The 24990-nt window shown below is 47.3% G+C and overlaps 2 protein-coding genes across 2 annotated transcripts in view; one reads left to right on the forward strand and one right to left on the reverse strand.

Moving 5' to 3' along the window:
• POLE (DNA polymerase epsilon, catalytic subunit) overlaps positions 1–14398 on the reverse strand; it is a 236966-nt gene extending 222568 nt beyond the window's left edge. Inside the window, exon 1 of the mRNA XM_033955915.1 lies at positions 14206–14398. Within this exon, the coding sequence (XP_033811806.1) occupies positions 14206–14267 (62 nt within the window). The 5' untranslated portion in view covers positions 14268–14398. The remainder of the gene's footprint in view (positions 1–14205) is intronic.
• A 546-nt stretch (positions 14399–14944) lies between these two features.
• PXMP2 (peroxisomal membrane protein 2) overlaps positions 14945–24990 on the forward strand; it is a 33529-nt gene continuing 23483 nt past the window's right edge. Inside the window, exon 1 of the mRNA XM_033957047.1 lies at positions 14945–15247. Coding sequence (XP_033812938.1) covers positions 15141–15247 — 107 coding nt within the window. The 5' untranslated portion in view covers positions 14945–15140. The remainder of the gene's footprint in view (positions 15248–24990) is intronic.

Genomic DNA, 24990 nt, shown 5'->3' on the forward strand with positions numbered 1-24990 from the left:
TCCCAGGACAAGCAGGCAGCATATTCTTTACGCATGGGTGACCTCCAAGCTAACAAAGAGGGAGGAGGGATGGTTGGCCATTAGGAAAATAAATTCTGAAGTACAGATAGGCCGAAGTGCCCATCCCGTCTGGAGAAAGCATCCAGACAGTAGTGAGTAGTGAATGTGTGAACTGAGGACCAGGTGGCCGCCTTGCAGATTTCCTCAATGGGTGTGGAACGGAGGAAAGCAACAGAAGCGGCCATAGCTCTTACCCTGTGGGCCGTGACAGCGCCGTCTAGTGACAGACCGGCCCGAGCGTAACAGAACGCGATGCAAGCTGCAAGCCAGTTGGATAGCGTCCGTTTAGAGACCGGTCGACCCAAACGATTTGGGTCGAAGGTCAGGAAGAGCTGAGGGGACAAGCGGTGAGCCCTTGTACGATCAAGATAGTAAGCCAGGGCACGCTTGCAGTCAAGACTGTGCAATGCCTGTTCTCCGGGATGTGAATGAGGTTTCGGGAAGAAAACAGGCAACACAATGGACTGGTTGAGGTGAAAAGCTGAGACCACCTTTGGAAGGAACTTTGGATGGGTGCGCAGAACCACCTTGTCATGGTGAAAAATAGTGAACGGTGGATCGGCAACCAGTGCATGAAGCTCACTAACCCTCCTGGCAGAGGTGATGGCAATGAGGAAAAGAACCTTCCATGTCAGAAATTTGAGCGAAGTTGTGGCAAGCGGCTCAAAGGGAGGTTTCATGAGGGCAGATAAAACCACATTCAGGTCCCAGACGACCGGAGGAGGCTTCAGAGGTGGTTTGATGTTGAAGAGGCCCCTCATGAATCGGGAAACCAGAGGGTGAGCCGTGAGAGGTTTTCCTAAGACAGGTTCATGGAATGCCGTGATGGCACTGAGATGGACTCTGATAGAGTTAGACTTGAGGCCTGCATTGGACAGGGAGAGCAAGTAGTCCAGAACAGTTTCCACCGCTAAAGAGGTGGGATCGTGATGATGACGGAGGCACCAAGAGGAGAACCTGGTCCACTTCTGATGGTAACATTGGAGGGTGGTCGGTTTCCTGGAGGCGTCCAAAATGAGACGGACAGGCTGAGACAGATTTCCTGAAGAGGTCAGCCCGAGAGAAACCAAGCTGTCAGGTGGAGCGAAGACAGATTGGGATGTAGTAGAGACTGATGTTGCTGTGTAAGTAGAGTAGGAAACACAGGCAGAGGAATGGGATCCCTGGAGCTGAGCTGAAGCAGGAGGGAGAACCAGTGTTGACGAGGCCACCGGGGAGCTATGAGGATCATGGTGGCTCCGTCCCTGCGGAGTTTGGATAAAGTCCGCAACATCAGAGGTAGAGGAGGAAAGGCATAGAGGAACCGATCCGTCCAGTCGAGAAGGAATGCATCCGGGGCCAGACGATGAGGAGAGAAGAGTCTGGAGCAGAACTGGGGCAGCTGATGGTTGTGAGGAGCTGCGAATAGGTCCACCTGCGGAGTGCCCCAGCGAGCAAAGATGGAGTGGAGCGTGGGAGGGTCCAAGGTCCACTCGTGAGGTTGAAGGATGCGGCTGAGATTGTCGGCCAGGGAGTTCTGTTCGCCCTGGATGTAGACAGCCTTGAGGAAGAGACTGCGGGCCGTGGCCCAGGTCCAAATGCGAAGAGCCTCCTGACAAAGGAGGCGAGATCCGGTGCCGCCCTGTTTGTTGATGTAGTACATGGCAACTTGGTTGTCCGTGCACAGGAGCAGAACCTGAGGGCAAAGAAGGTGCTGGAAGGCCTTGAGAGCATAGAACATGGCTCGTAGTTCCAGGAGATTGATGTGATGAAGACGCTCCTGCGGGGTCCAAAGACCTTGGGTGCGAAGGTCTCCCAGGTGAGCACCCCATGCATAAGGGGAGGCATCCGTGGTGATGATCATGGAATGCGGGGGCAGATGAAAAAGAAGGCCCCTGGAAAGATTGGAGGAGTTCAACCACCATTGTAGAGATTGCTGAAGAGACGATGTCACAGAGATGGGATGAGAAAGAAGATTCGAGGTCTGCGACCATTGGTTGGCCAGAGTCCATTGAGGTGTTCTGAGGTGGAGTCGTGCCAGGGGAAGCACATGCACCGTCGAGGCCATGTGGCCCAGGAGGACCATCATCTGTCTGGCAGAGATGGAGTGATGAAGGAGCACCTGACGACACAGGCGGAGCAGGTTCCGCTGACGGTCGGAGGGGAGAAACGCCCTCATCAGTGTGGTGTCGAGAACTGCTCCAATGAACTGAAGGCGCTGCGTGGGAAGCAGATGCGACTTGGGGTAGTTGATCTCGAACCCCAGGAGGTGGAGGAGAGAGATGGTATGATGAGTGGCTTGTAGCACAAGCGGAGACGTAGGTGCTTTCACCAACCAATCGTCCAAGTAGGGAAACACCTGGAGGTTGTGAGACCTGAGGAAGGCCGCCGCCACAATGAGGCATTTGGTGAACACCCTGGGTGATGAAGCGAGGCCAAAAGGTAGCACTTTGTACTGATAATGGCGATGGTGCACCTGGAATCTTAGGTAGCGACGTGAAGCTGGATTGATTGGTATGTGAGTGTAGGCCTCTTTGAGGTCCAGGGAACATAGCCAGTCGTTCTGAGAGAGATGAGGGTAAAGCGTGGCAAGGGAGAGCATTCTGAACCTCTCCTTGACAAGACATTTGTTGAGGTCCCTGAGATCGAGAATGGGACGTAGGTCTCCTGTCTTTTTTGGAACCAGAAAGTAACGGGAGTAGAATCCCCGGCCCCTTTGTTCCAGAGGTACTTCTTCGATGGCATTGAGGAGAAGGAGGGATTGGACCTCCCTCAGGAGGAGGGGGGTTTGAGTTGAAAGAGAAGCAGACTCTACGGGAGGATTGTCTGGTGGAAGAGTCTGGAAGTTGAGAGAGTAGCCGTGGCGGATGATGTTGAGGACCCACTGGTCCGATGTGATGACCTCCCAACGGCTGAGAAAAATGTGGAGCCTGCCTCCGATTGGTTGAGGGAGAGGCAATGAGGGTGGAAGACTGGCTAAGCCCTGGAGAGAGGAGTCAAAAGGGCTGAGAAGGTTTGGCAGGAGGAAGAGGCTTGGTAGGTTGATTAGACTGTGCACGAGCCTGGTTGTGGTGTTGTTGGCGAGCCCGCCTAGGTTGCTGTGAAGGCGGGTTAAGCGGCCTAGCGGAGAACCTGCGCTGGTATGAAGACTGTGGTTTGTAAGGCCGAGCAGGAGGGGCCTTCTTCTTTGGTTTAATGAGAGTATCCCATCTGGTCTCATGGGCGGAGAGTTTTTGTGTGGTGGTATCCAGAGACTCTCCGAACAATTCGTCTCCCATACATGGGGCGTTGGCTAGTCGGTCCTGATGGTTGACATCCAGATCAGAGACCCTGAGCCAGGCCAGGCGGCGCATGGCCACAGCGATGGCAGATGCACGAGAGGTGAGCTCAAAGGAGTCATAGATGGAGCGCACCATAAATTTTCTAAGTTGAAGCAGGCTGGAGATGTGCTGCTGGAATAGTGGAACCTTGTGCTCCGGCATGTACTTTTGCATGGCGGAGAGTTGCATTACCAGATGTTTCAGGTAGAATGAAAAGTGGAAAGAGTAATTGTTTGCCCTGTTGGCAAGCATGGCATTCTGGTAGAGCCGCTTGCCAAACTTGTCCATAGTTTTGCCCTCCCTGCCAGGAGGGGTAGAGGCATATACACTGGAGCCTTGAGTCTTTTTTAAAGTGGACTCAACCAGGAGAGATTCATGGGGCAGCTGGGGTTTATCAAATCCCGGGATTGGGATAACCCTATAAAGGCTATCCAGTTTACGGGGTGCCCCAGGGACAGTTAATGGATTTTCCCAATTTTTATAAAAAGTTTCCCGCAGGATGTCATGCACGGGTAACTTCAGGAACTCCTTAGGAGGTTGATCGAAATCTAATGCCTCCAGGAAAGCTTGTGACTTCTTGGAATCGGATTCCAGAGGCAAAGATAAGGCTCCTGATAACTCCCTGAGGAATTTTGAAAAAGAAGATTGCTCAGGTTTAGATGTGGTATCGGGGGCCGAGGGCTCTTCGTCCGACGACGATGCATCCTCCTCGGTACCGAGGGGAGATTCCTCCCAGAGGTCCGGGTCTCTGACATCGGTGTGTGCGTGCCGAGAGACTGGAGTGGAAGGTTCGGTATGATGAGCTTTAGACCGAGACTTGCCTGAGCGTACCGAGACGGTACCGGGGGATGAAGACCTGTGTCTGTCTCGGTCCCGGGAAGAACGGTGCCGGTCAGGTTCGCGGGAAGACCGGTGTTCCGCTCGGTCCCGAGGAGGATCGGATGTCGTCAGAGCTACGGTCTCGGCATGGGCATGGATATGCGGTGCCGAGAGAATGGGCATGGAGGGGTCCATAGGTACCGATGGCGTGGATACCGGTTGGACGGTGTGGGGCTCGGGCCGGTCTGGTACCGAAAGCAGCGGTGCCAGGATAGAGGGCAAGAGCTGTTTAAGTTGCTTTTGGAGTTGTTCCTGCAACTTATCCTGGAGGATGGCCGCAATGCGGTCATCCAGGGTTGGCACCGGAACCACTTTTTTCTGCTTTGGTTCCATGGGTGCCGCTCTACGCTCCGGCGATGAGGCGGCCGATGACGAGGCACTCACCGATATCGGAGCGGAGCGCTTTTTAGTTCGGCGTGGAGCCGAAAGAGCCGGTGTCGCCACCGAGGTGGGAGGGCGCTCAAGGGTGGAAGGCTTCTTAGCCGGCTTACCTGGCGCCGGTGGCGCCGATGTAATGTCAGGCGGTGTCGAGGTGGTCGGTGCCGACTTCGATGGTGCCGCAGTTGAAGAAGTCGAGTCCATAGTCGGGCCGGTGCCGAACAGCAGACTTTGCTGGATTTGGCGATTCTTCAAAGTGCGTTTTTTAAGAGTGGCACAGCGGGTGCACGAGTCCGCCCGATGCTCCGGTCCCAAACACTGTAAACACCAATTGTGTGGGTCAGTGAGGGAGATCGGGCGTGCACACCGCTGGCACTTCTTAAAACCGGGCTGCGGGGGCATGAATGTGAACACGGCCTCCGCAAAATCAAACCCCGAGGCCTGGATCGTGACAACAGGCCCCGCCGGGGCAAAGACAAAAAACGAAACAAAAAGAAAATAATTTTTTTTTTTTTTTTTTGGAAATGAAATAAAAAAGAACCCGAAGGTAAATAAAACGAAAAAAGAACGCGAGCGGGAAGGCAAAAAGAGGATTTCAATCGGAGTTGAAAAACGCACGTCTTCTTCGCTCCGCGGAAACGAAGAAACTGGGGACCACGCTCTCCTCCGTCGGGCGGGAAGGCACTCGCGCACGCGCGGTGCGGCCAACTAGAACTTTCTAGTAAAAAGGTCCGTACCGTGGGCTCCGTCGGTGACGTCACCCATGCGTAAAGAATATGCTGCCTGCTTGTCCTGGGATAAATAATAAATTATGGATCCCCAAAGCGGCAACAAAGTGGATCAAAGGAAAAAAAAAAAGGAACTGCTGTGAAATCTTGAAAAATGGCATATATTTAAACAGAATCTATAGTATGTGTATAAAAGCGTGAAGCAAAGGGAAAACTTAAAGAGCAACTAATAAAATCGCATGCTGCTCCTTGTGACCCTGGGCAAAACACTTAATCCCCCATTGCCACTGACAAAGCCATAGCTCCAAGATTAGCTTTGACATACAGTTCCAATATTAATCTTGCTTTCCATTTATATCTATTACTTGGCATGCCCACTCTTTACCACGTGAAAGATATGCAATCTCCTATCCAATTTTAATCGCATGTTGGCTTTACAAGGTGTATTATTGCTTCAGTTGTTTGTGTTTACTATGATTTTCAATAAATTGTTTTCCGCTTAGAATGTCTGGACAATGCAGAACACAAACAAATAAATGTTGCCTATACAGTCAAACCTTGGTTTGCGAGCATAATTCATTCCGGAAGCATGCTCGTAATCCAAAGCACTCGTATATCAAAGCGAATTTCCCCGTAGGAAATAATGGAAACTCAGATGATTCTTATTCCACAACCCAAAAACTTCAAAGCAAAATGCTGTGAGCGCTCGAGCTATGGGTAAATTGTCTTCAGCCACGCTCGGCGTAAAATGCACGTATGTCATGAGTGCTTGAACTGTGGGTAAATTGGATACGATACTTTTATTACGCCCAGCCGCGCTCAGCATAAAATGTGACGCGCGATATGTGCTTGTGCTGCAAGCCAACGCTTGTTTATCGAGTTTTGCTCATCTTGCAAAACACTCGCAAACCACGCGCCTCGCCATCCAAGGTTTGACTGTATTTCAAGAAATGTTGGCAATCAAGAAACGCTCAGTGTCACAAAAGCAAGGGGTCACAGTCCTTCCATTTCCTTATCAAACTCCACCTGCCACTTGGGATCCACCTGGGTTGACAAATTTTATTTAATTATTTCTTTATATACCACTTGTATCCTAAGTGGTGCACATTCAGGTACTTTATCATATTTCCCCATCTGAACCAATTAATAACCAATGCAAAAAAATATGATCATGTAACACCACTCCTCAAAGAGGCTCATTGGCTACCTGTTAATTACAGAATTACTTATAAATTATGTTTAATTATCTTTAAGACTCTGAACAACAAAACCCCAGCATTTTTATATCGATTTCTTGTTCCTTATTCTACAAAAAGAATATTACGTTCTAGTGAACAAAATCTGCTATCTGTCCCTTCGTTAAAAATTATCAATACAAGGAGACAATTTATTTTTTTCTTGTACTGCACCACAGACATGGAACGCTCTTCCTATTTTCTTACGAGAGGAAAAAGAACTTGGAAAATTTAAAACTGAACTTAAAACCTTCCTTTTTAAAGATGCTTTTATATCATAATTTTAGTTTTAGTATTATGTTTTTCTACATGAAACCTGTGTTAATTATTTCCTTTTGTGTTTCCCCTCAATGTTTCTTCTTTACTTTATGAATTGTAGTTCATCCCTTCTTTCCTATGTTTATCAATGCTAATAATCAAGAGTTCTTACCCATTATTTAATAATTGTATGTACTGTATTGTTTGTTTTTGTTTTTTATATTTTATAATTGTTAAATTTAAAGTGTACATCGCTTAGAATATTTGATTAAGCGATTTATCAAGTCATCTAATAAACTTGAAACTTGAATGAAGGAGCTTGCTTAATATTTAGAGGGCTCAGACCCACTGGTACCTACAGAGCTGGCTCCTTATGCATCTGCAGGCAATTATTTTTCATTCTGAAACAAGATTATGCACATAATTTAAAAATGCACTTAGTGAGGTATATGATTTTATTCATCACTACTTTGATTAAGAATATATGGTGGTGTCTCTGGAAGTCATACAAGAGAATTCAAATAAACAAAAGTGAATTGATTTTTGCTCTATAATATAAATAGACTCTAAAAACCAGTGGAAGGCAAGAAAAATATGTTCAACAATTCTTCCTCCATTAATTCAATCATAATACTAGCAAATGGTCTCATATACATATAGGATATACAGAAAAAATAAATTACTTATCTTAAATAAGTCAGCATATGCTCTTGTAGTCCAAATGGAAGGCAATACAGAAAAACGTGCCACAAGTCCTTGACCAGTGATCCCCCATGGACTTAATAGAGAAATCGAATAGCTAGTGCCACAATGAATTTTTCATACATCGATTATTTAAGTCTGACTGGGCCGCCGGATAGCCCTCGCTAGTAATTTGTTCAGCAGGGACATCTACGTCATGCTATTTGATGCTATTTAACTTTGCTATACTCGCAAGATTTGATGTAATAATAATAATAATAACAGTTTATATACCGCAATACCGTGAAGTTCTATGCGATTTACAAAAGATTACAAGAGGTACAAAATGAGTGACCTGGAGAGAGAAATAGGTCAAGAAAACCACTGTGGAGAGTGGAGTGCGGGTCGGTTGTCTAGGAATTTCAGGAATAGGTATGTTTTTAGGCGCTTCCTGAATTCCTCGTAAGTGGTGGGCGAAAGCAATCGTTTTAGGTCTTTGCCCCATAATGCTGCTTGATGAGAGAGAAGGTGTTCGTGGTGTTTTTTTAGTTTGCAACCTCTGACTGGGGGGGAAACGAAGTTCAGGTGTGAGATTCTCTTGTGTTTGTTGGTGGAGAAGGTGAAAAGGTCTGTTATGTATTTAGGGGCTAGACCATATAGCACTTTGAAGCAGAAGCAGGCGAACTTAAACTTTACGCGTGCTTCTGTCGGTAGCCAGTGCAGCTGCTGGTAATAATAATAATAATAATAATAACTTTATTTTTTTATCCCGCCATACCCGGAAGAGTTCTAGGCGGTTCACATCAATTAAACAAGGTTACAAGTGGTTTACAGCAGTTGAGCGGGGTTATGAGCGGTTCAATAACAAATTGATCAAAGTTGCCAGGGGGGGGTGAGGGAAGGATGTAGAGGGGAGAGTGGGTGTTAGATAGAAGGGGCGTTGGGATCCTGGTCTTGGAAGAGGCGGGTTTTGAGTAGTTTTCTAAAGCCGAGGTAGTTGGGGGCCTTGAGGGCCATTTGGGATAACCATGGGTTTAGCTTAGTGGCTTGGAAGGCGAGGGTTTTGTCGAGGAATCTTTTAGAGTGGCAGAGTTTAAGGGAGGGGTAGGCGAATAGTTGGATTCTGCGGGAGTCCTTGATGCTGTGATTTAGGGCGAAGTGAGGGATGATGTAGCTTGGGGATAAACCAAATACTGTTTTATAGCAGAAGCAGGCGAATTTGAATAGGACTCTGGATTCTAATGGCAGCCAATGGAGTTTGTGGTAGAAAGGGGTGATGTGTTTCCATTTTTTCAGGCCGAATATGAGGCGGACAGCAGTGTTCTGGATCATTTTGAGTCTCCTGATGGTTTTTTTTGTGGAGCTTAAGTAAATGATATTGCAGTAGTCCAATATGCTGAGGATGGAGGATTGTACTAGCAGGCGGAATGAAGTTTCGTCAAAGTATTTTTTTATGGTGCGGAGTTACATAAGGTGTTACATTATCAAACTTCTTTAAGCCGAAGATAAGCCTACCGCTGCATTTTGCACAAGCTGCAGACGTCGCATATTCTTTTGGGAAATTGCTAAATAGGCGATGTTGCAGTAGTCAAGATGACTTAGTACGAGGGATTGTACCAGGATTCTGAATGCTGACGTGCCAAAATATGACTTAACGGATCTCAGTTTCCAGAGAGTGAAAAAACCCCTTCTGATTAAGGAGTCCACCTGGTCCTTCATGGTTAGGCACTGATCTAGAGTTACACCCAGTATCTTCATGGTGGACTGAATAGGGTAATTAAGATTGTTGATGCATCCTGTGGTCACGAGATCGCTGCTCCTGGTTAAGTCTGTCTCCTCTCCTCACCCAGTAAGAGCGTCAAGAAAATGTGTTTGATAAATTTATTTGAATTACTTTTTGAGTTATTTTTGAGCTTTAGTGTTTCAAGCTTATTAAGAAATGTTTTATACCACTCAATCAAACTTCTAAGTAGTGTACAAGTGCTAATGAGGATCCAAAGACACAGGGCTCCTTTTATTAAGATGCAATAGCGGTTTTAGCGTGTGCTAAATTGCCGCGCATGCTAGACGCTAACACCAGCATTAAGCTGGTGATAGTTCTAGCCGCTTAGCGTGGGTTTAGTGCGCACTAAATTTCTGTGCACGCTAAAAAACACTATTGCAGCTTAGTAAAAGGAGCCCATAGGTAAAATTTGAGATAGGTTACGAGACAATCATTACATAACATAAAAACGAACGGGCACAAAAAGAAAGAGGGAGGAACTACAATAATCAAGTAAAGTTAACATAAAGGGTAGGTATGATAGGAAGGGGATATTTTTTTTTTTTTTTTTAAATGATGATTAAAATTAAGAAATTTTAAATTTAAAAAAATTTTTTTTGCCCTAATATAGATCATCGAATTTCCTATAAAATAATGTTGCTAACTAACAAGACCAAAACTTCCGGCCAACCTGATTTCATTAACAGACTATTAATCCCCCCATACCCCCCATCATACATTGCGTTCATCTAATCAAAACTTGCTATCCATCCTCTCTTTAAGTTACATTAACACTATGCGTACTAGCATTTTTTCTGTCATGGCCCCTATCATATGGAATTCAGCACCAAATTATATAAGAGAAATTTAAAAGTAACTTGAAAGCTTTTCTTTTTAAAGATGCATATGGTGTATAATAGTCCTTTTAAGGATGGTAATGGAAATTTGTTCCTTGCCATCTTTTAATCATTTTAGCTTATTTTACATTATTTTAGACCTTTTATACTTTGTTCCCCTTCCTTTTGCCTTGATCCCTCTTCCCCTCTCTTTCTCTTTATACAAATTGTATTTCTGCCCTTTTCCATCTTGTATTGGTAAGTTTATGTTCGTTAGTGTGTTTGATTGTTTGTAGCATTGTTTGTAATTTGTTTTTAATGTATGTTATAATTATACTTTGTTTTTATATTATGTAAAACTGCTTTGAATTTTTAATAAGGCGGTATATCAAATTTTTAAAAAAACCTGAAACCTGAAAAGCATCTTGAAATAGAAAAGAGTTTAGGTTATTTTTAAAATGGGGAAGAGAAACTTCTGTACAAAGATGGTTAGGGGTAGAATTCCAAAGCGAAGGGGCAGTTACAGTGAAATCTATTTTAGCGGTGTTCAACCTTGGCCCTCGCCAGGACAAGTTTTCAGGATTTCCCAAATGAATATGCACAAGATCTATTTGTACCGAGTGGAAGTAGTGAAGGCAAATAGATCTCATGCAAATTACCTGGAGAAATCCTGAAATTACGGCCCTCGAGGACTGACGTTGGGCAACACTGAATCTGGAGAACACATCAGATGCACAGAAAACAAAAATATAGCCAAAACCTCAACAAGGTAGCGATAAGGTGTCCATAACTCAGCAGTTTTAGTTTTATGGCATTCGCCGAGTTATGCACACCTTGGCCCGGATTCTCTAAATGGTGCTGGTAGGTGCTCAAGCACAGTACATAATGCTATTTAAATGACATTTTTAACTGAGTTTCAAGGTGCCTAAAAAAACTGGCACTGGACTCGCTCCTCCATAGGTGCTTTAGGCCGCCTAATGCCACTTCCTGCATTAGCCACAACTACAGTGGCGTTAGCCGGACTAAAGCGCCTACGGAGGCGCGATTAACATCAAAGGCAGGTGTGACTGGAAAATCCTAGTCTACATTTCCGGCATCTACCTTCACTGGAGGCGCAATTCTGTAACTAGCACTGTCACGTGATTGACACAGCGCCAGTTAGGGAATCTGGACCTGTATGTCTACCTTGTTGAATTTTCAGCTATATTTTTGCTTTCTCTGCATCCGATGTGTTCTCCAGATAACGTTTAATGTTCAGTACAGGCTTATATACCACCATCAAGGTGGTTTATGGCAATTCAGAAGCCAGGAAAGGAACTACAAAGTAAATGACAAGAAAGGATAGGAGAGAGGAAAAACACAATCCTAGCAAGTACAAAACTAACAAACATTATGCAATACAAGTATTGTAACTGACAGGCTTTACATCACCGACATTAAAAAGCCACCGAAAAAGGCTTGTTGGAATAAGTATGCTTTAAGGAGCGCCCTAAATTTCATATACAAAAGTTCTGAACGCGCTTCCACTGGTAACGAGTGCCATAGTGTTGGGACAGTCGTGAAAAATGCCGAATGTTGTAGATGTTGAAATGGTTAACCTATTTAGAATACTTAACAGTAATATTTATCATCATACATTATTTACTAGATTTAGGCTGTGTGTAACATGGTATTCATATACAATAGTGTAGTGTGTAAATACTGTATACACGTGTCACAAACTTTTTAAGGTGTGGCGCACACTAATCTCATGGCTGGAAGGCACCTAGAAATGTGCAGACATCAACGCGATGACATCACAAGCTTGCATGACATCATCACACTGATGTCAAGCATGCGCAGATGTCCTCCAGTCATGACCCCTGAGCCTCCTATTATTGCCGGGGGGGAGGGGACTGCAGAAGGAGAGGTGAGGAAAAGGAGCAGAGGCGCCAGCTAACTGACTACAGATGTGCCTCTCACCACCAGAGGTAGGTGCTGTAAGCAGTCAGCCAACTCCTTGCTAGCATCTCAGGACACAGCTTGCAATACACTGGTATACACAGTCAAAAAAACTAAAGGTAAAAGATGTAAATGCATCAGACCAAAAGTGAGCGCAGTATTGAAAACCATCACAGAAACTCTTAACACCTTACAGAAGCTCATGTAAACTGCTCTAAAGGTCAGTAAAATACAGGAGCGGTATATCAAATCTTAAATAAACATAAATTGACTCACCCAGTCATTAGTAGCGGTATAGAATCTTTCAACAAATATGTTAGTCTGCCACTATGAACAGACGGAGTTAGTAACCGATGGGCTGTAGATGATCCATCCGGGGTGTCCAACCTAAGCTTTGACCAGGTCAGGTTTTCAGAATTTCCCCAATGAACATGCATGAGATCTATTTGCATACAATGTAAGCAATGCAAGCAAATAGATCTCATGTAAATTAACTGGGGATTCCTGAAAACTTGACTGGATTGCAGCTCTTGAGGACCGAGACTGGACAGTCCTGAGAGCAAACGGGATGGCCTATATGACGCGATTAGAATCGTTTTATGAATACGGTAATTGATTGGTAGACCATGGTTTTCCTTAAGTAACAGCGTTACATGATTATATTGCCGGGCTGAAGTTAATAATCTAATTGCAGTGCTTTGGATTAACTGTAATCATGTCAGTGAGGATGGATTCATGAAGAAAGCTCGTACTGCCAAAACACGGACTGTGCTGTCCTAATATTGTTACATGTATTCACCGAATCGGAAGCCAAGGACACACCTCAACGACGAGAGAAAAACACACAGCGATGGAGTGGTGAGGATGAGATATCAAGTGATCAGCCAAGGGTGCATGGTTGAAAAGTCACTTTGATAAGTATGCCACAAGGGCTCATAGACTGGACACTGGCAGTGTTTCAGCATTGTGTACATTGAATAGCCTATTTTTTACTGCCCCGCTGGTTGTCACTCTGCAGGTAGCCTATTTTACTGCCCCTCTGGCTGTCATTCTGCAGGAGACCCCGCGCTGACGTCTTCTTCTCTGCTGGTCCGCCCACACAGGAAGAGAAGAAAATGTCATAAGGGGCAGGACCGGCAGAGAAGAAGAAGACGGAGTTGCAAGCCTATTTTTATTCCCATCTGGTTGTCATTCTAAACTAAAGGAAGTCCCCACACTGACGTCTTCTTCTCTGCCGGTCTGCCCACGCGGGAAGAGAAGAGCGTGTCCTAAGGGGCGGGACCGGCAGAGAAGGAGAAGACGGCGTTGTAGGGGACTCCAGTAAATATGCATAGCAGGAGCTGTGGCAATCAAAAAAACGAGGAGGTCTGCTGTTAAGGTGGACCAGGATCATGGAAAATCCGGGAAATCCTGCAATTTTACCAGGATCTCAATACAAGTCTACGAGGCTCTTGGAGATCCTGCAAATCCTGGTTTTACCCAGACCCTGAATATGTCCAATCCCCTGCTTTGTAAACTGCTCTCAACTGCATAGTACATTCCCTCGCATTGTATCTTTGCTGTGTATGTACAGTCTCTTGCATTGTAAACCGCTCTGTACTGTTTGTGGTATTGCGGTATACAAAAATAAAGTTATTATTATTTTAGCTTGCTTATTTCCATTCATGTAATTTATTGTTTTTCATTGGCTTTTTGGGGTTTTTTAACTTTGTTTTCTAATCTTGCTGTTCTGCCGTCTTGCAATCATATTTCTTAATTACGTTTTTTTTATGTTGTTTTCAATTGTGTTGCATTTCTTTCTGTTTTTACACGGTCTCTTAAGACTCTTGATAAAGGCACAGACGCCGAAACACTAGCAGCGTCGAGTCTATGGGCTCCTTTCACTAAGGTGCGCTAGACCTTAACGCCAGCACTGAGCGCGGTAATTTCCTGCGTGCGCTAAAAACGCTAGCGCGCCTTAGTAAAAGGAGCCCTATGAGCCCTCCCGGCATTACTTAGCCACCCTCGGCCGATCACTCGCCATCTCGTCCTCACGACTCCATCCGGCTCAGCAGATTGCCAAAGTCAGAGCCTGTGTCGCTGTCACCGAAGTAGTCCGAGCGCCGAAGCCCGCGGCCGCTCCCTCCTCCTCCAGCCAACGGTACTCACTGCTGAAGCGCGCCCTCCCCGCGGGCCTCTGCCCGCAGCCGCCCGCTGTTCTGCAGCACCATTCCTCCGCCTTTTCGCGCTCGCCGTCGCCCCCGGTACCACAAGAAATTTGGCGCGCTCAGAACTCGCTCTCGCGAGATCGCACGCACGCCACGGCCTCCCCGAAACGTTACCTCGCCCCCGTCTGTGACGCGCCAGCGCGTGCCACGCCCACATCCACGCCTTTCAAGGAACCAATAGAAAGCAGCGCACGCCTTTCAAGGAACCAATGAAACGCTGGGGGTAAGCGACTCGCCTCTCTTTCCCCCGTCTGAACAGGACCGCCCGCTTTCCTGCTAGGGATAGAGAACAAATTCTGGCTTAGTCTTTCAGCGTGAAAAAAAGTGTCGAGAGTCTATATAGAGGAATATATACGAATCAAAATAAAAGGATTACTGTAGTCTAGAGACGGTGATACATTTGTATCCTGAATTCACACAACAACTCTTTTTTTAAAATAAATCTTTATTCATTTTACAACTTACAACAAGTGTAGCACAAAGTAACATTTGAACTTGATAACATCACTTGATTTTCTATCAAAATGCACATAAAGTAATCAAATTTAACCCTCTCCCTCCCGCCCCTACCATATCCTATCCAATCACAATATATCATATAAAATATTCTGCTCTAATCTAACCATTATTAACACAACAACTCTCGATGAGCTCCGCGTCTCCTCCGAGGGCGAGCAGTTTGGAGCGACTCCCTTGGCGGGGTGTCGCCATGGCAACGGGCTTGGTGGCCGGCGGCGTCCGCGGAGCGCCCCGAAAGGGCGGGAGCGGGAGGCGTCGCAGGCCCCGCCCCGCCGCTCCCCCGTCTCCGCGAAGCCCTCGGGCGGGCACTGCCGGGGCCGGAGGTCACACGGCGACCGGGAGCCGAGCGAGACGACCATGCAGGTGGTGTCCAGACCGAGGCCCGCCGGCCTCCCCGCGCAGCTCCTCCGCCAGTACCTGCTGCTGCTCAAAGTCCACCCCGTCCTGACCAAGTCCGTCACCAGGTAGGGTGACCGACTCTGCCCCCGTTTCTCGGGGGGGGGGGGTTAGTTCGGCAGCGTCAGGTAGGGTTTTACCATATGGCTCCAGAACAGGGGCTGTAATCCAGTCGGGTTTTCAGGATTTCACCCAATGAATATGCATGAGATCTATTTGCATGCACTGTTTTCAATGCATATTCATTGGGGAAATCCTGAAAACCCGACAGGAATGCGGCCCTCCAGGAGGGACTTTGAGATTCCTGCTCCAGAACAAAGAGGACGGGTTGAGGCATCCGGGTTTTACTTCCCCCAAAAACCCGGATGTCTCCAAACGTCCTCCTTGCTCTGGAGCCATATGGTAAAACCCTACCTAGAGGTTAGGACTAAGAAATATGCAGATTTTGTCATTTTTTTTACAATACATTACATTAGTAAACCGCTTAGAACTTCACGGTACAGCGGTATATAAGAAATAAAATTATTATTATTATTATTAGTGATTTCTATTCCACCTATGCCTTACGGTTCTAAGCGGAATACAAATTAGAAGATGTCTGGACATTTCCAGGAGAATTACAAAACAAAGAAGCAAGTAAATTACTGGTTACAGTAGAGAATAACAACACATAACTTTATTCTTCTATACCGCCCTAGTCATAATTAGACACAAGAGAAGCTCACACTTGAATTTTGTTTCCCTACCGGTTAGAGCAGGGGTGTCAAACTCCCTCCTCGAGGGCCGCAATCCAGTCGGGTTTTCAGGATTTCCCCAATGAATATGGATGAGATCTATTAGCATACAATGAAGGCAGCGCATGCAAATAGATATCATGCATATTCATTGGGGAAATTCTGAGAATCCGACTGGATTGCGGCCCTCGAGGAGGCACTTTGACACCCCTGGGTTAGAGGATGTAAATTTAAAAGACATCATCAACATTTTTTTCTCACATCAGGCAGCATTATGGGGGTAAAGATCTAGAACAATTGCTTATGCCTACTACTTATGGGGAATTTAGGAAACACCTAAAAACATATCTGTTCCTGAAGTACTTAGGCAACTGACCTGCACAATCTCATTCCACAATAACTGATCCTTATTGCTGTTAATCACTAGCTTTTAACTTTGTTAAATCCACTCAATCTTTTAATTATTGTAAACCGCATAGAACGTCATGGTCCTGCGGTATATAAACTGTTATTATTATAGTCAGATGACTTTAAGGCGGTTCACACTGAAGAGAGCTGGACAATGGCAAATTACAAAATGCAAATAGTGAAAGTACAACATATTCCTCAAAAAATAGACAGGATGAAAATATAAATTTAGTGTGACTTCTGTTTAGGAGATAAATCTGTCGAACAATAATTTCTTTCTGAAAAGCGCTGTAAGTCAGTCTAGTTCCATTGATGTAGTTACCTAGCCAAGACTGCTGTTTGCTTGCTTGAAACATGAAAGACCTATCCAGAAAGGACTTATACTTACAACCAGTGATCCTTGGGTATGCAAATAAGTTATGATTCTGGTTGTCCTTGTAGGGCTGTATAGCACGAAATGAGGTAGAAGATAGGTAAGGAGCTAGTCCCCCAAGCCTGCTTTAAACAAATGCAGGAAAACTTAAACATTATTCGCTCCTCCATTGTATCCTAAGTGGTTTTACATTCAAGTACTTTATCATAATTCCCTATCGTCCTGGTGGACTCAAACTCTATCTAGTGTATCTGGGGCAATGAGGAGGACTAAGTGCCTTGCCCAGGGTCACAAGAAGCAGCGAGGGATTTGAACCCGCAACTTCAGGCTGCTGAGGCTGTAGCTCTAACCACTGCGCCACACGCTCCCCCTACATACAGCCTAAATGAATTGTTCTGTTTAATATTATCTATTCCAAGACCGTTTCTTGGAGTCGCGCCACACCACTAAAAATTTGGCACAACTTAAATCTCCCTTAAATTTATTGAAAACAGTCACACTCTAGGTGTAGGGGGTGCTAAGTCACACTTCCTAATTTGTGTCCAGGGGAAGGGGGGTGGGTCATTTGTATTGGTTGTTGCTGTTTTCCCAGTCTCGCCACATCTGTGTAGGTAGAATCGTCGGTTCTACCTACACATACGCGGCGAGACCGGGAAAACAGCAACAATCATGACTCCAGCTGTGGCAGCCTAAGAGAACATTTGTATTGGGTTTGGCGCCCGTAGGAACCAGTACTATGGGTGCCAGAAGGTGCTGGACACCCCCAGTAGTAAACAAGCTTCTTCATTTGTGTCCAGCGAGGGGCCATGTATTATCTATCAGTCTGTGGCGCAGTAGTTGGATCTACAGCCTCAGCACCCTGGGGTTGTGGGTTCAAACCCTGCGCTGCTCCTTGTGACCCTGGGCAAGTCACTTAATCCTCCATAGCCCCAGGTACGTTAGATAGATTGTGAGCCTACCGGGACAGAGAGGGAAAATGCTTGAGTACCTGATTGTAAAAACCGCTTAGATAATCTTGATAGGCGGTATATAAAATCCTAATAATAATAAACTTGAAATGTTGACACCGATTATTTAGAATATTGTGTACAATTCTGGAGACCACACCTTCCAAAAAGATATAAACAGGAAGGAGTCAGTTTAAAGGAAGGCTATTAAAATTGTTTTAGTGGTCTTTGCCATAATATTTATGGGGACAGACTTCAAGATCCCAATATGTATGCTTTGGAAGAGAGTCAGGAGAGAGGAAATATGATACTGATTTTTAAACACCTATGTGGCATAATATGCCTATGGCCTGGCTGCCCTGAGTAGGCCCGCTGTTACTAACGGAAGCTATGCTGGGTCGGGCCTGGCTAGTACCTGGATGGGAGACTGCCTGGGAATACCAGGTGCTGTAGGCTGAGGAGCCCTATGTTGGGCAGTAGCAACATAGCGGAGCTGCAGGAGACAGCAATGGCAAAGCACTCCTGAACTCTGCTTTGAAACATTACAGAGTGGATTCCTCAGTGTGCGTGTTGTCATGAGTCAATAGCCAACTCGGTGGCATGATCCATGCATCCATGTGGCATAAATATGATTAAGGCAAGTCTCTTTCAACTGAAATGAAACTCTAGAATGAGAGAGCATAGGATAATAGATTCAGAAGTAACCTCAGAAAATACTTTTTCATAGAAAGGGTAGTGAATGCTTGGAACGGCCTCCCGGTGGAGGTAGTGGAGACAAAAATGTATATCTAAATTCAAGAAACCTTGGGATAAGTATGTTGGATCTCTAAGGGAGAGGAGGGATAGTAGATGGCGTGGTTAGGCATACTAGATAGGCCTTATGGTCTTTAGCTGCATTCATTTTTTTCTCTTTATTTGGGGTGCACTCTGGGTGCCAGAGGGTACTGAACACCCTGAATAGTAAACAAACTCCTTCACTTGTGTCCGGGGGTGGGGGGGAGTCATTCGTATTGTGTTTGGTACTTCCACTCATTCTGAAATGTTGACACTTATGCTGCTTACCATGGGCTAGATCAGGGGTGCGCAACTCCGGTCCTTGAGGGCCGGAATCCAGCCGGGTTTTTAGGATTTCCCCAATGAATATGCATGAGATCTATTTGCATGCACTGCTTTCAATGCACAGTGTTTCCTCTAGGGCTTTTTAGCCGGGCCGAAACCGGAAGTTACGTCCTGGGGAAGGGGGGGAAGAGAAGAGAAGGGAAGCCAGCACGCACACGGTAGAGCCCCGGAGCATAAATTCGCTACAGACTAAAATGGGAAATCTCCAAGCCGGTGAGAGGTTTTTAAAAAAAAATGTTGGGCAGCAGCAGTATTCGCGATCGGATGACAGCTGAGCCCCGGAGCATGAGTTTGCAACAGACTGAGGTCAGCGATGGAGGGAAGCTAAGGGAAACAGGTCAGCGACGGAGGGAAGCTTACAACTTGCTGCTTTTACTTGCTTCGGACCTTGCTCGCTGCCGGGTCCTGCCTACTTTCTGTTTCCGCGAAGGCAGGACCCGGCAACGAGGAAGGCCCTAGCAACTCTGCTGACGGGTGTGTGAGAAAGATCCAAATACTTTATCTTATGCATTGTGTAAATGTCATCTTATTAAATCATTCTGGTCTGCCATCTTATTATTTTTATGGAATTTGTCAATTGGTAGAATCTCCAAGGGGGGGTGTTAGTTGGTAAAGCTGCGGCTTGTGGGGTTTTTGGACAGGGAAGAAGTATTCCATTTCAAAAGGCATGTATGATTGGTCATAAATGCATTTTGCAATATTGGTGACAGAAAGATCCTCCTAGTTTTTGGCATTGGAGGAACCAATTCCATCGTTTAATTTTATTTGAGGTTTGGGAGGTTGATAAATTCGAACTAGTCTCTTTTTGAAAATTTGGGACCCTTATATACAAAAATTATCCTCTAGAGCAGTGGTCCCCAACCCTGTCCTGGAGGACCACCAGGCCAATCGGGTTTTCAGGCTAGCCCTAATGAACCTGCACGGAGCAGATTTGCATGCCTGTCACTTCCATTATCCCAGGACAAGCAGGCAGGTATTCTCACTAGTGGGTGATGTCATCCGACAGAGCCCCGATACGGACATCTTGAAAGCATGTCTTGCTTGAAGAAACTTAGAAGTTTCGAGATGCCCGCACCGCGCATGCGCCAGTGCCTTCCCGCCCGATGTACCGGGCGTGTCTCCTCAGTTCTTTTCTTTCCGCGGAGCTGAGAAGTTATCTTCAATCTGCGCTGACTGAATTTCAGTTTTTCTTTGCCTTCTTTGACCCGCGTTTTGGTTTATTTCTTTGAATTCACTTTACTTTACTTTATTTTAAAAAAAAAAAAAAAGTTCAAAATTATTTCTTCCGGCGGTTCAGCCGGCCCGGCCTCGTGGCTGCGGCCTACCTCTTTCGACATTGCAGCGTCGATTTTCCGGCCTATGTCACGGCCAATCACCGGTTTTAAAAAGTGCAGCAAGTGCCAGCGTGCGATTTCGTTGACGGACCCACATCGACGCTGCCTTCAGTGTCTTGGTCCGGACCACGTTCCGAAATCGTGCAGGCCTTGTTCCACGCTCACTGCGCGCTCGTTTAAGCGGCGTTGCTTACTTTGGGAGTCGATGTTCAAGATGGAGACTGCCAAGGATCTGTCTGCTTCTACATCTGCTGAGGTTTCACCGATTCGCTCGAAACCTGCATTGACGACTTCCGCATCCGGCATCGTGAAGCCAGCATCGTTTACACCAGCTGCGGCTTCCAGTTCCGCTGCGGCGCCTGCCTCTGTCTCTTCGGTTCAGGTACCGCCTTCCACTGTCCCTCCCGTGGTCATCAAGGTGCCCAAAGCTACTAAGCAGAAGCACTTGGCCGCGAAGGAGCGCGAAGACCGTGCAGGAGGACCCCCTTTCGGTGCGGATCCCTCCATATCGGCTTCGCTTCGATCCCTGCTGGAAGCTCAGTTTGTCGAGCTTATGCAAACTATGGGACCCCGGCTTATCGCCAACATTCAGGGTGAAGTCCGAGCACCGGTCCCTGAGGGCGGTCCGCCCCCTCCCCCTCGCCGTTCGATCTCGCTGCTCGACGAGGGGGATCGGCGGAGGGCGGCGGATGCCTCCAGGAGGGCTTCCCTTCCTGATATGCCACCTTTAGAGCCCATTACTCCTCCAAGGCAACAGGGCGCTGGGACGGTCCCTGATATTCGGAGTCCTGGGCATACTGCATCGCAGGAAGAGTTCTTCCGCACTCCATACCAGACTTGGGTGGCGCTGCGTGAGTCCACGTCCTTGCCACCTCTGCGATCCACCGCTTCGAGCCCCATCCATTCCTTAGAGGCTTCGGGGGATCGTGCGATGCACAGAAGTTCTCGCTCCCCATCCCGGCACCGGGAGGGGCATCATTCTCGTCATTCATCTCGACACTCCTCACGTCATTCGGAAGTGTCCCCACAGAAAAAGATGCAACGTTTGGGATACTCATCGTCCGATGTTTCCCAACCGGAGGGACCAGAGTATGAGGAACCATCTACCTCTTATTCTCCATGCCGGTCTCAGCTCTCCCTAGACCCGGAGGCTTCCACTTCGTCTAGTCCGTCTCGGCGGCCGGCCTTGGCGGACCAATTGTCTTTCTCATCTTTTCTCCGACAGATGGTGGATGACTTAGATGTGACTTTGGATACTGGATCTAAATATTCTAAAGAGTATTTGGATACGATGCATTTGCCTCACCCTCCGGCGGAGACTCTTAGGCTTCCTTTGCATAAATTGCTGGACCAGACTTTCATGCGCTGTTTTGAGACACCGTATTCTATCCCTGCGGTTCCCAGCAAGCTGGATGCTCGATACCGCATCGTTCACCACAAGGGGTTTGAGGGAGCTCAACTTTCTCATCAGTCTCTGCTGGTCGAGTCTTCTCTCAAGCGTTCTCACCCTTCCCAGGTCTACGCTTCTGTGCCTCCGGGCAGGGAGGGGAGAACGATGGACAAGTTTGGTAGACGAGTTTACCAAAATTCGATGATGGCGACTCGAGTGCTCAATTACAATTTCTTCTTCTCTTCTTATTTGGATTTCTTCTTGCTGGTCCTCCGCAAGTTCGTCCCTTTCATCGATGCTGAAGCTCGTTTCCAGTTTGAGGAGGTGGTGGCAACCCTGTCCCAGTTGCGGCTGCAGCTGATGCAATCCTCCTACGATGCCTTCGAGCTCTCGGCACGTGCTGCGGCCTGCTCAGTCGCCATGCGTCGCCTGGCCTGGCTTCGCACTATTGATATGGATCCGAACCTCCAAGACAGATTGGCTAATGTGCCTTGTGCGGGAGCGGATCTATTCGATGAGTCTATCGAGACTGTCACTAAAAAGCTTTCGGACCACGAGAAGTCTTTTCAATCCATTCTGCGTCCTAAGCCTAAGCCTCAACAGTCTCGTCCATCTAGACCGCCTCAAATCTACCAGAGGCGTTATCAACCAAGACAGGCTCCCCTAGCGAGACAGCCTGCGAAGAGGCAGCCTCCACAGAAGTCTCAGCAGAAGCCTCAGATGCCGGCTGCACCCAAGGCCACTCAGCCCTTTTGACTCTCTTCCAGGGAGCATAACCGACGTTCTGTCTTCCCTTGTTTTTCCCATCGGGGGTCGACTCCACCATTTTTATCATCAATGGGAGTCGATCACCTCGGACCTTTGGGTCCTTACCATCGTAAGAGAGGGATACTCTCTTCATTTCCAACGGGTCCCCCCGGACCACCCTCCAAGAGAGTATCCTTCCAACTCGATGCAGACCGCTCTTCTTCTACAGGAGGCGCAGGCTCTGCTTCGGCTTCGAGCCGTCGAGCCGGTGCCAGTAGATCAGCAAAACCGGGGGTTCTACTCCCGGTATTTCTTGGTTCCGAAGAAGACGGGCGATCTGCGTCCCATTTTGGACCTTCGAGTCCTCAACAAGTTTTTGGTCAAGGAGCGGTTCCGCATGCTGACCCTTGCCTCTCTCTACCCCCTACTCGAGCAGAACGATTGGTTATGCTCTCTGGACCTCAAGGAGGCCTACACTCACATCCCGATTCATCCGGCCTCCCGCAAGTTCCTCAGATTTCGGGTGGGACATCTACATCTGCAGTATCGAGTGCTTCCATTTGGCCTTTCCTCTTCGCCCAGAGTCTTCACGAAGTGTCTGGTGGTGGTGGCCGCTGCACTCCGGAACATGGGTCTTCAGGTGTTTCCATACCTCGACGACTGGCTCATCAAGGCCCCGTCGGCCCCAGAGGTCATTTCGGCGACCTTGACCACGATTTGTTTTCTGCAGAGCTTGGGCTTCGAGATCAACTTTCCCAAGTCACATCTTCAGCCCACCCAGACTCTCCCCTTCATCGGGGCGGTCCTGGATACCATCCAACTTCGAGCGTTCCTCCCTCCTCAGCGCATGGATGCTCTTCTTCTACTCTGCCAGTCGGTGTCTTCTCGCCCGTCCATCTCAGCGAGACACATGATGGTCCTCTTGGGTCACATGGCATCCACAGTTCATGTGACGCCTTTTGCCAGACTACATCTCAGAATTCCTCAATGGACCTTGGCATCTCAGTGGACTCAGGTCTCCGACCCATTGTCCCGACACATTGTAGTCACTCCTGCTCTACGGCAGTCTCTTCTTTGGTGGATGACCTCTTCGAATCTATCCAGAGGTTTGCTGTTTCACTCTCCTCCCCACCAGAAGGTTCTCACGACCGATTCATCGAACTATGCATGGGGAGCTCATCTGGATGGTCTTCGCACTCAGGGGTTCTGGACCAGTGCGGAACGACTCCATCAAATCAATCTTCTGGAGCTCAGAGCCATCTTCAATGCTCTTCAGGCTTTTCAACATCTCCTTCACGACATGGTGGTCCTAATTCGCACCGACAATCAGGTCGCCATGTATTATGTAAACAAGCAAGGAGGCACGGGCTCGGCCTCCCTTTGCCAGGAAGCTCTTCGAGTCTGGGATTGGGCGGTCCGCCACAACACCTTCCAAGGGCTGTCTACATTCAGGGGAAGGACAATGTCTTGGCAGACAAATTGAGCCGTCTTCTCCAACCTCACGAATGGACGCTCAATTCCAAACCCCTTCATCAGATATTTGCACAATGGGGGACTCCTCAGATAGACCTCTTTGCAGCCCCCCACAACTTCAAGCTGCCTCAGTTTTGCTCCAGGATCTACACTCCTCTCCGCCTCGAGGCAGACGCCTTTCTACTGGAGTGGGGGAATCGCTTCCTTTATGCGTTTCCTCCCTTTCCTCTCATTCAGAAGACTCTGGTCAAGTTAAGATCAGACCGTGCCACCATGATCCTGATTGCTCCTCGGTGGCCCAGACAACCTTGGTTCTCCCTTCTACTTCAACTCAGCAGCAGGGAACCAATACTTCTTCCAGTGTTTCCTTCACTGCTTACTCAACATCAAGGTTCACTGCTTCATCCCAACCTGCAGTCTCTCCACCTGACAGCTTGGTTCCTTTCAACATAACCCCTCACCAGTTCTCTCAGGCTGTGAGGGAGGTCTTGGAGGCTTCCAGGAAGCCTGCTACTCGACAATGCTATTCCCAAAAATGGACGAGATTCTCGACCTGGTGTATTTCCAATGCTACAGAACCTCAGAAAGCTTCTCTATCGTCTGTATTGGACTATCTTCTACACCTGTCCCAGTCTGGTCTCAAGTCTACTTCTATACGAGTCCACCTGAGTGCTATTGCGGCTTTCCATCAGCCTCTACAGGGGAAACCTTTGTCTGCTCATCCTGTGGTTTCCAAATTTATGAAAGGACTTTTTCATGTCAATCCTCCTATCAAACCTCCTCCTGTGGTTTGGGATCTCAATGTTGTCCTGTCTCATCTTATGAAGCCTCCGTTTGAACCTCTCAAAACGGCTCCTCTTAAGTATCTCACCTGGAAGGTGGTTTTCCTGGTGGCCCTCACGTCAGCTCGCCGAGTCAGTGAGCTTCAGGCCCTAGTGGCAGATCCACCCTTCACTGTATTCCATCATGACAAGGTGGTTCTCCGTACTCATCCAAAATTCTTACCTAAAGTGGTCTCTGAATTTCACATCAATCAATCCATCGTGCTTCCAGTGTTTTTTCCAAAGCCTCATTCTCATCCTGGAGAATCTGCTTTGCACACTCTGGACTGTAAACGTGCTCTGGCTTTCTACTTGGATCGCACAAAGCCACACAGAACTGCACCTCAACTTTTCGTCTCCTTTGATCCAAGCAAGTTGGGACGACCTGTATCGAAGCGCACCATCTCTAACTGGATGGCGGCTTGTATCTCTTCCTGCTATGCCCAGGCTGGATTATCCCTTCCC

The sequence above is a fragment of the Geotrypetes seraphini genome, chromosome 8 (assembly GCF_902459505.1).
Source record: "Geotrypetes seraphini chromosome 8, aGeoSer1.1, whole genome shotgun sequence".
Classification (NCBI taxonomy): domain Eukaryota; kingdom Metazoa; phylum Chordata; class Amphibia; order Gymnophiona; family Dermophiidae; genus Geotrypetes; species Geotrypetes seraphini.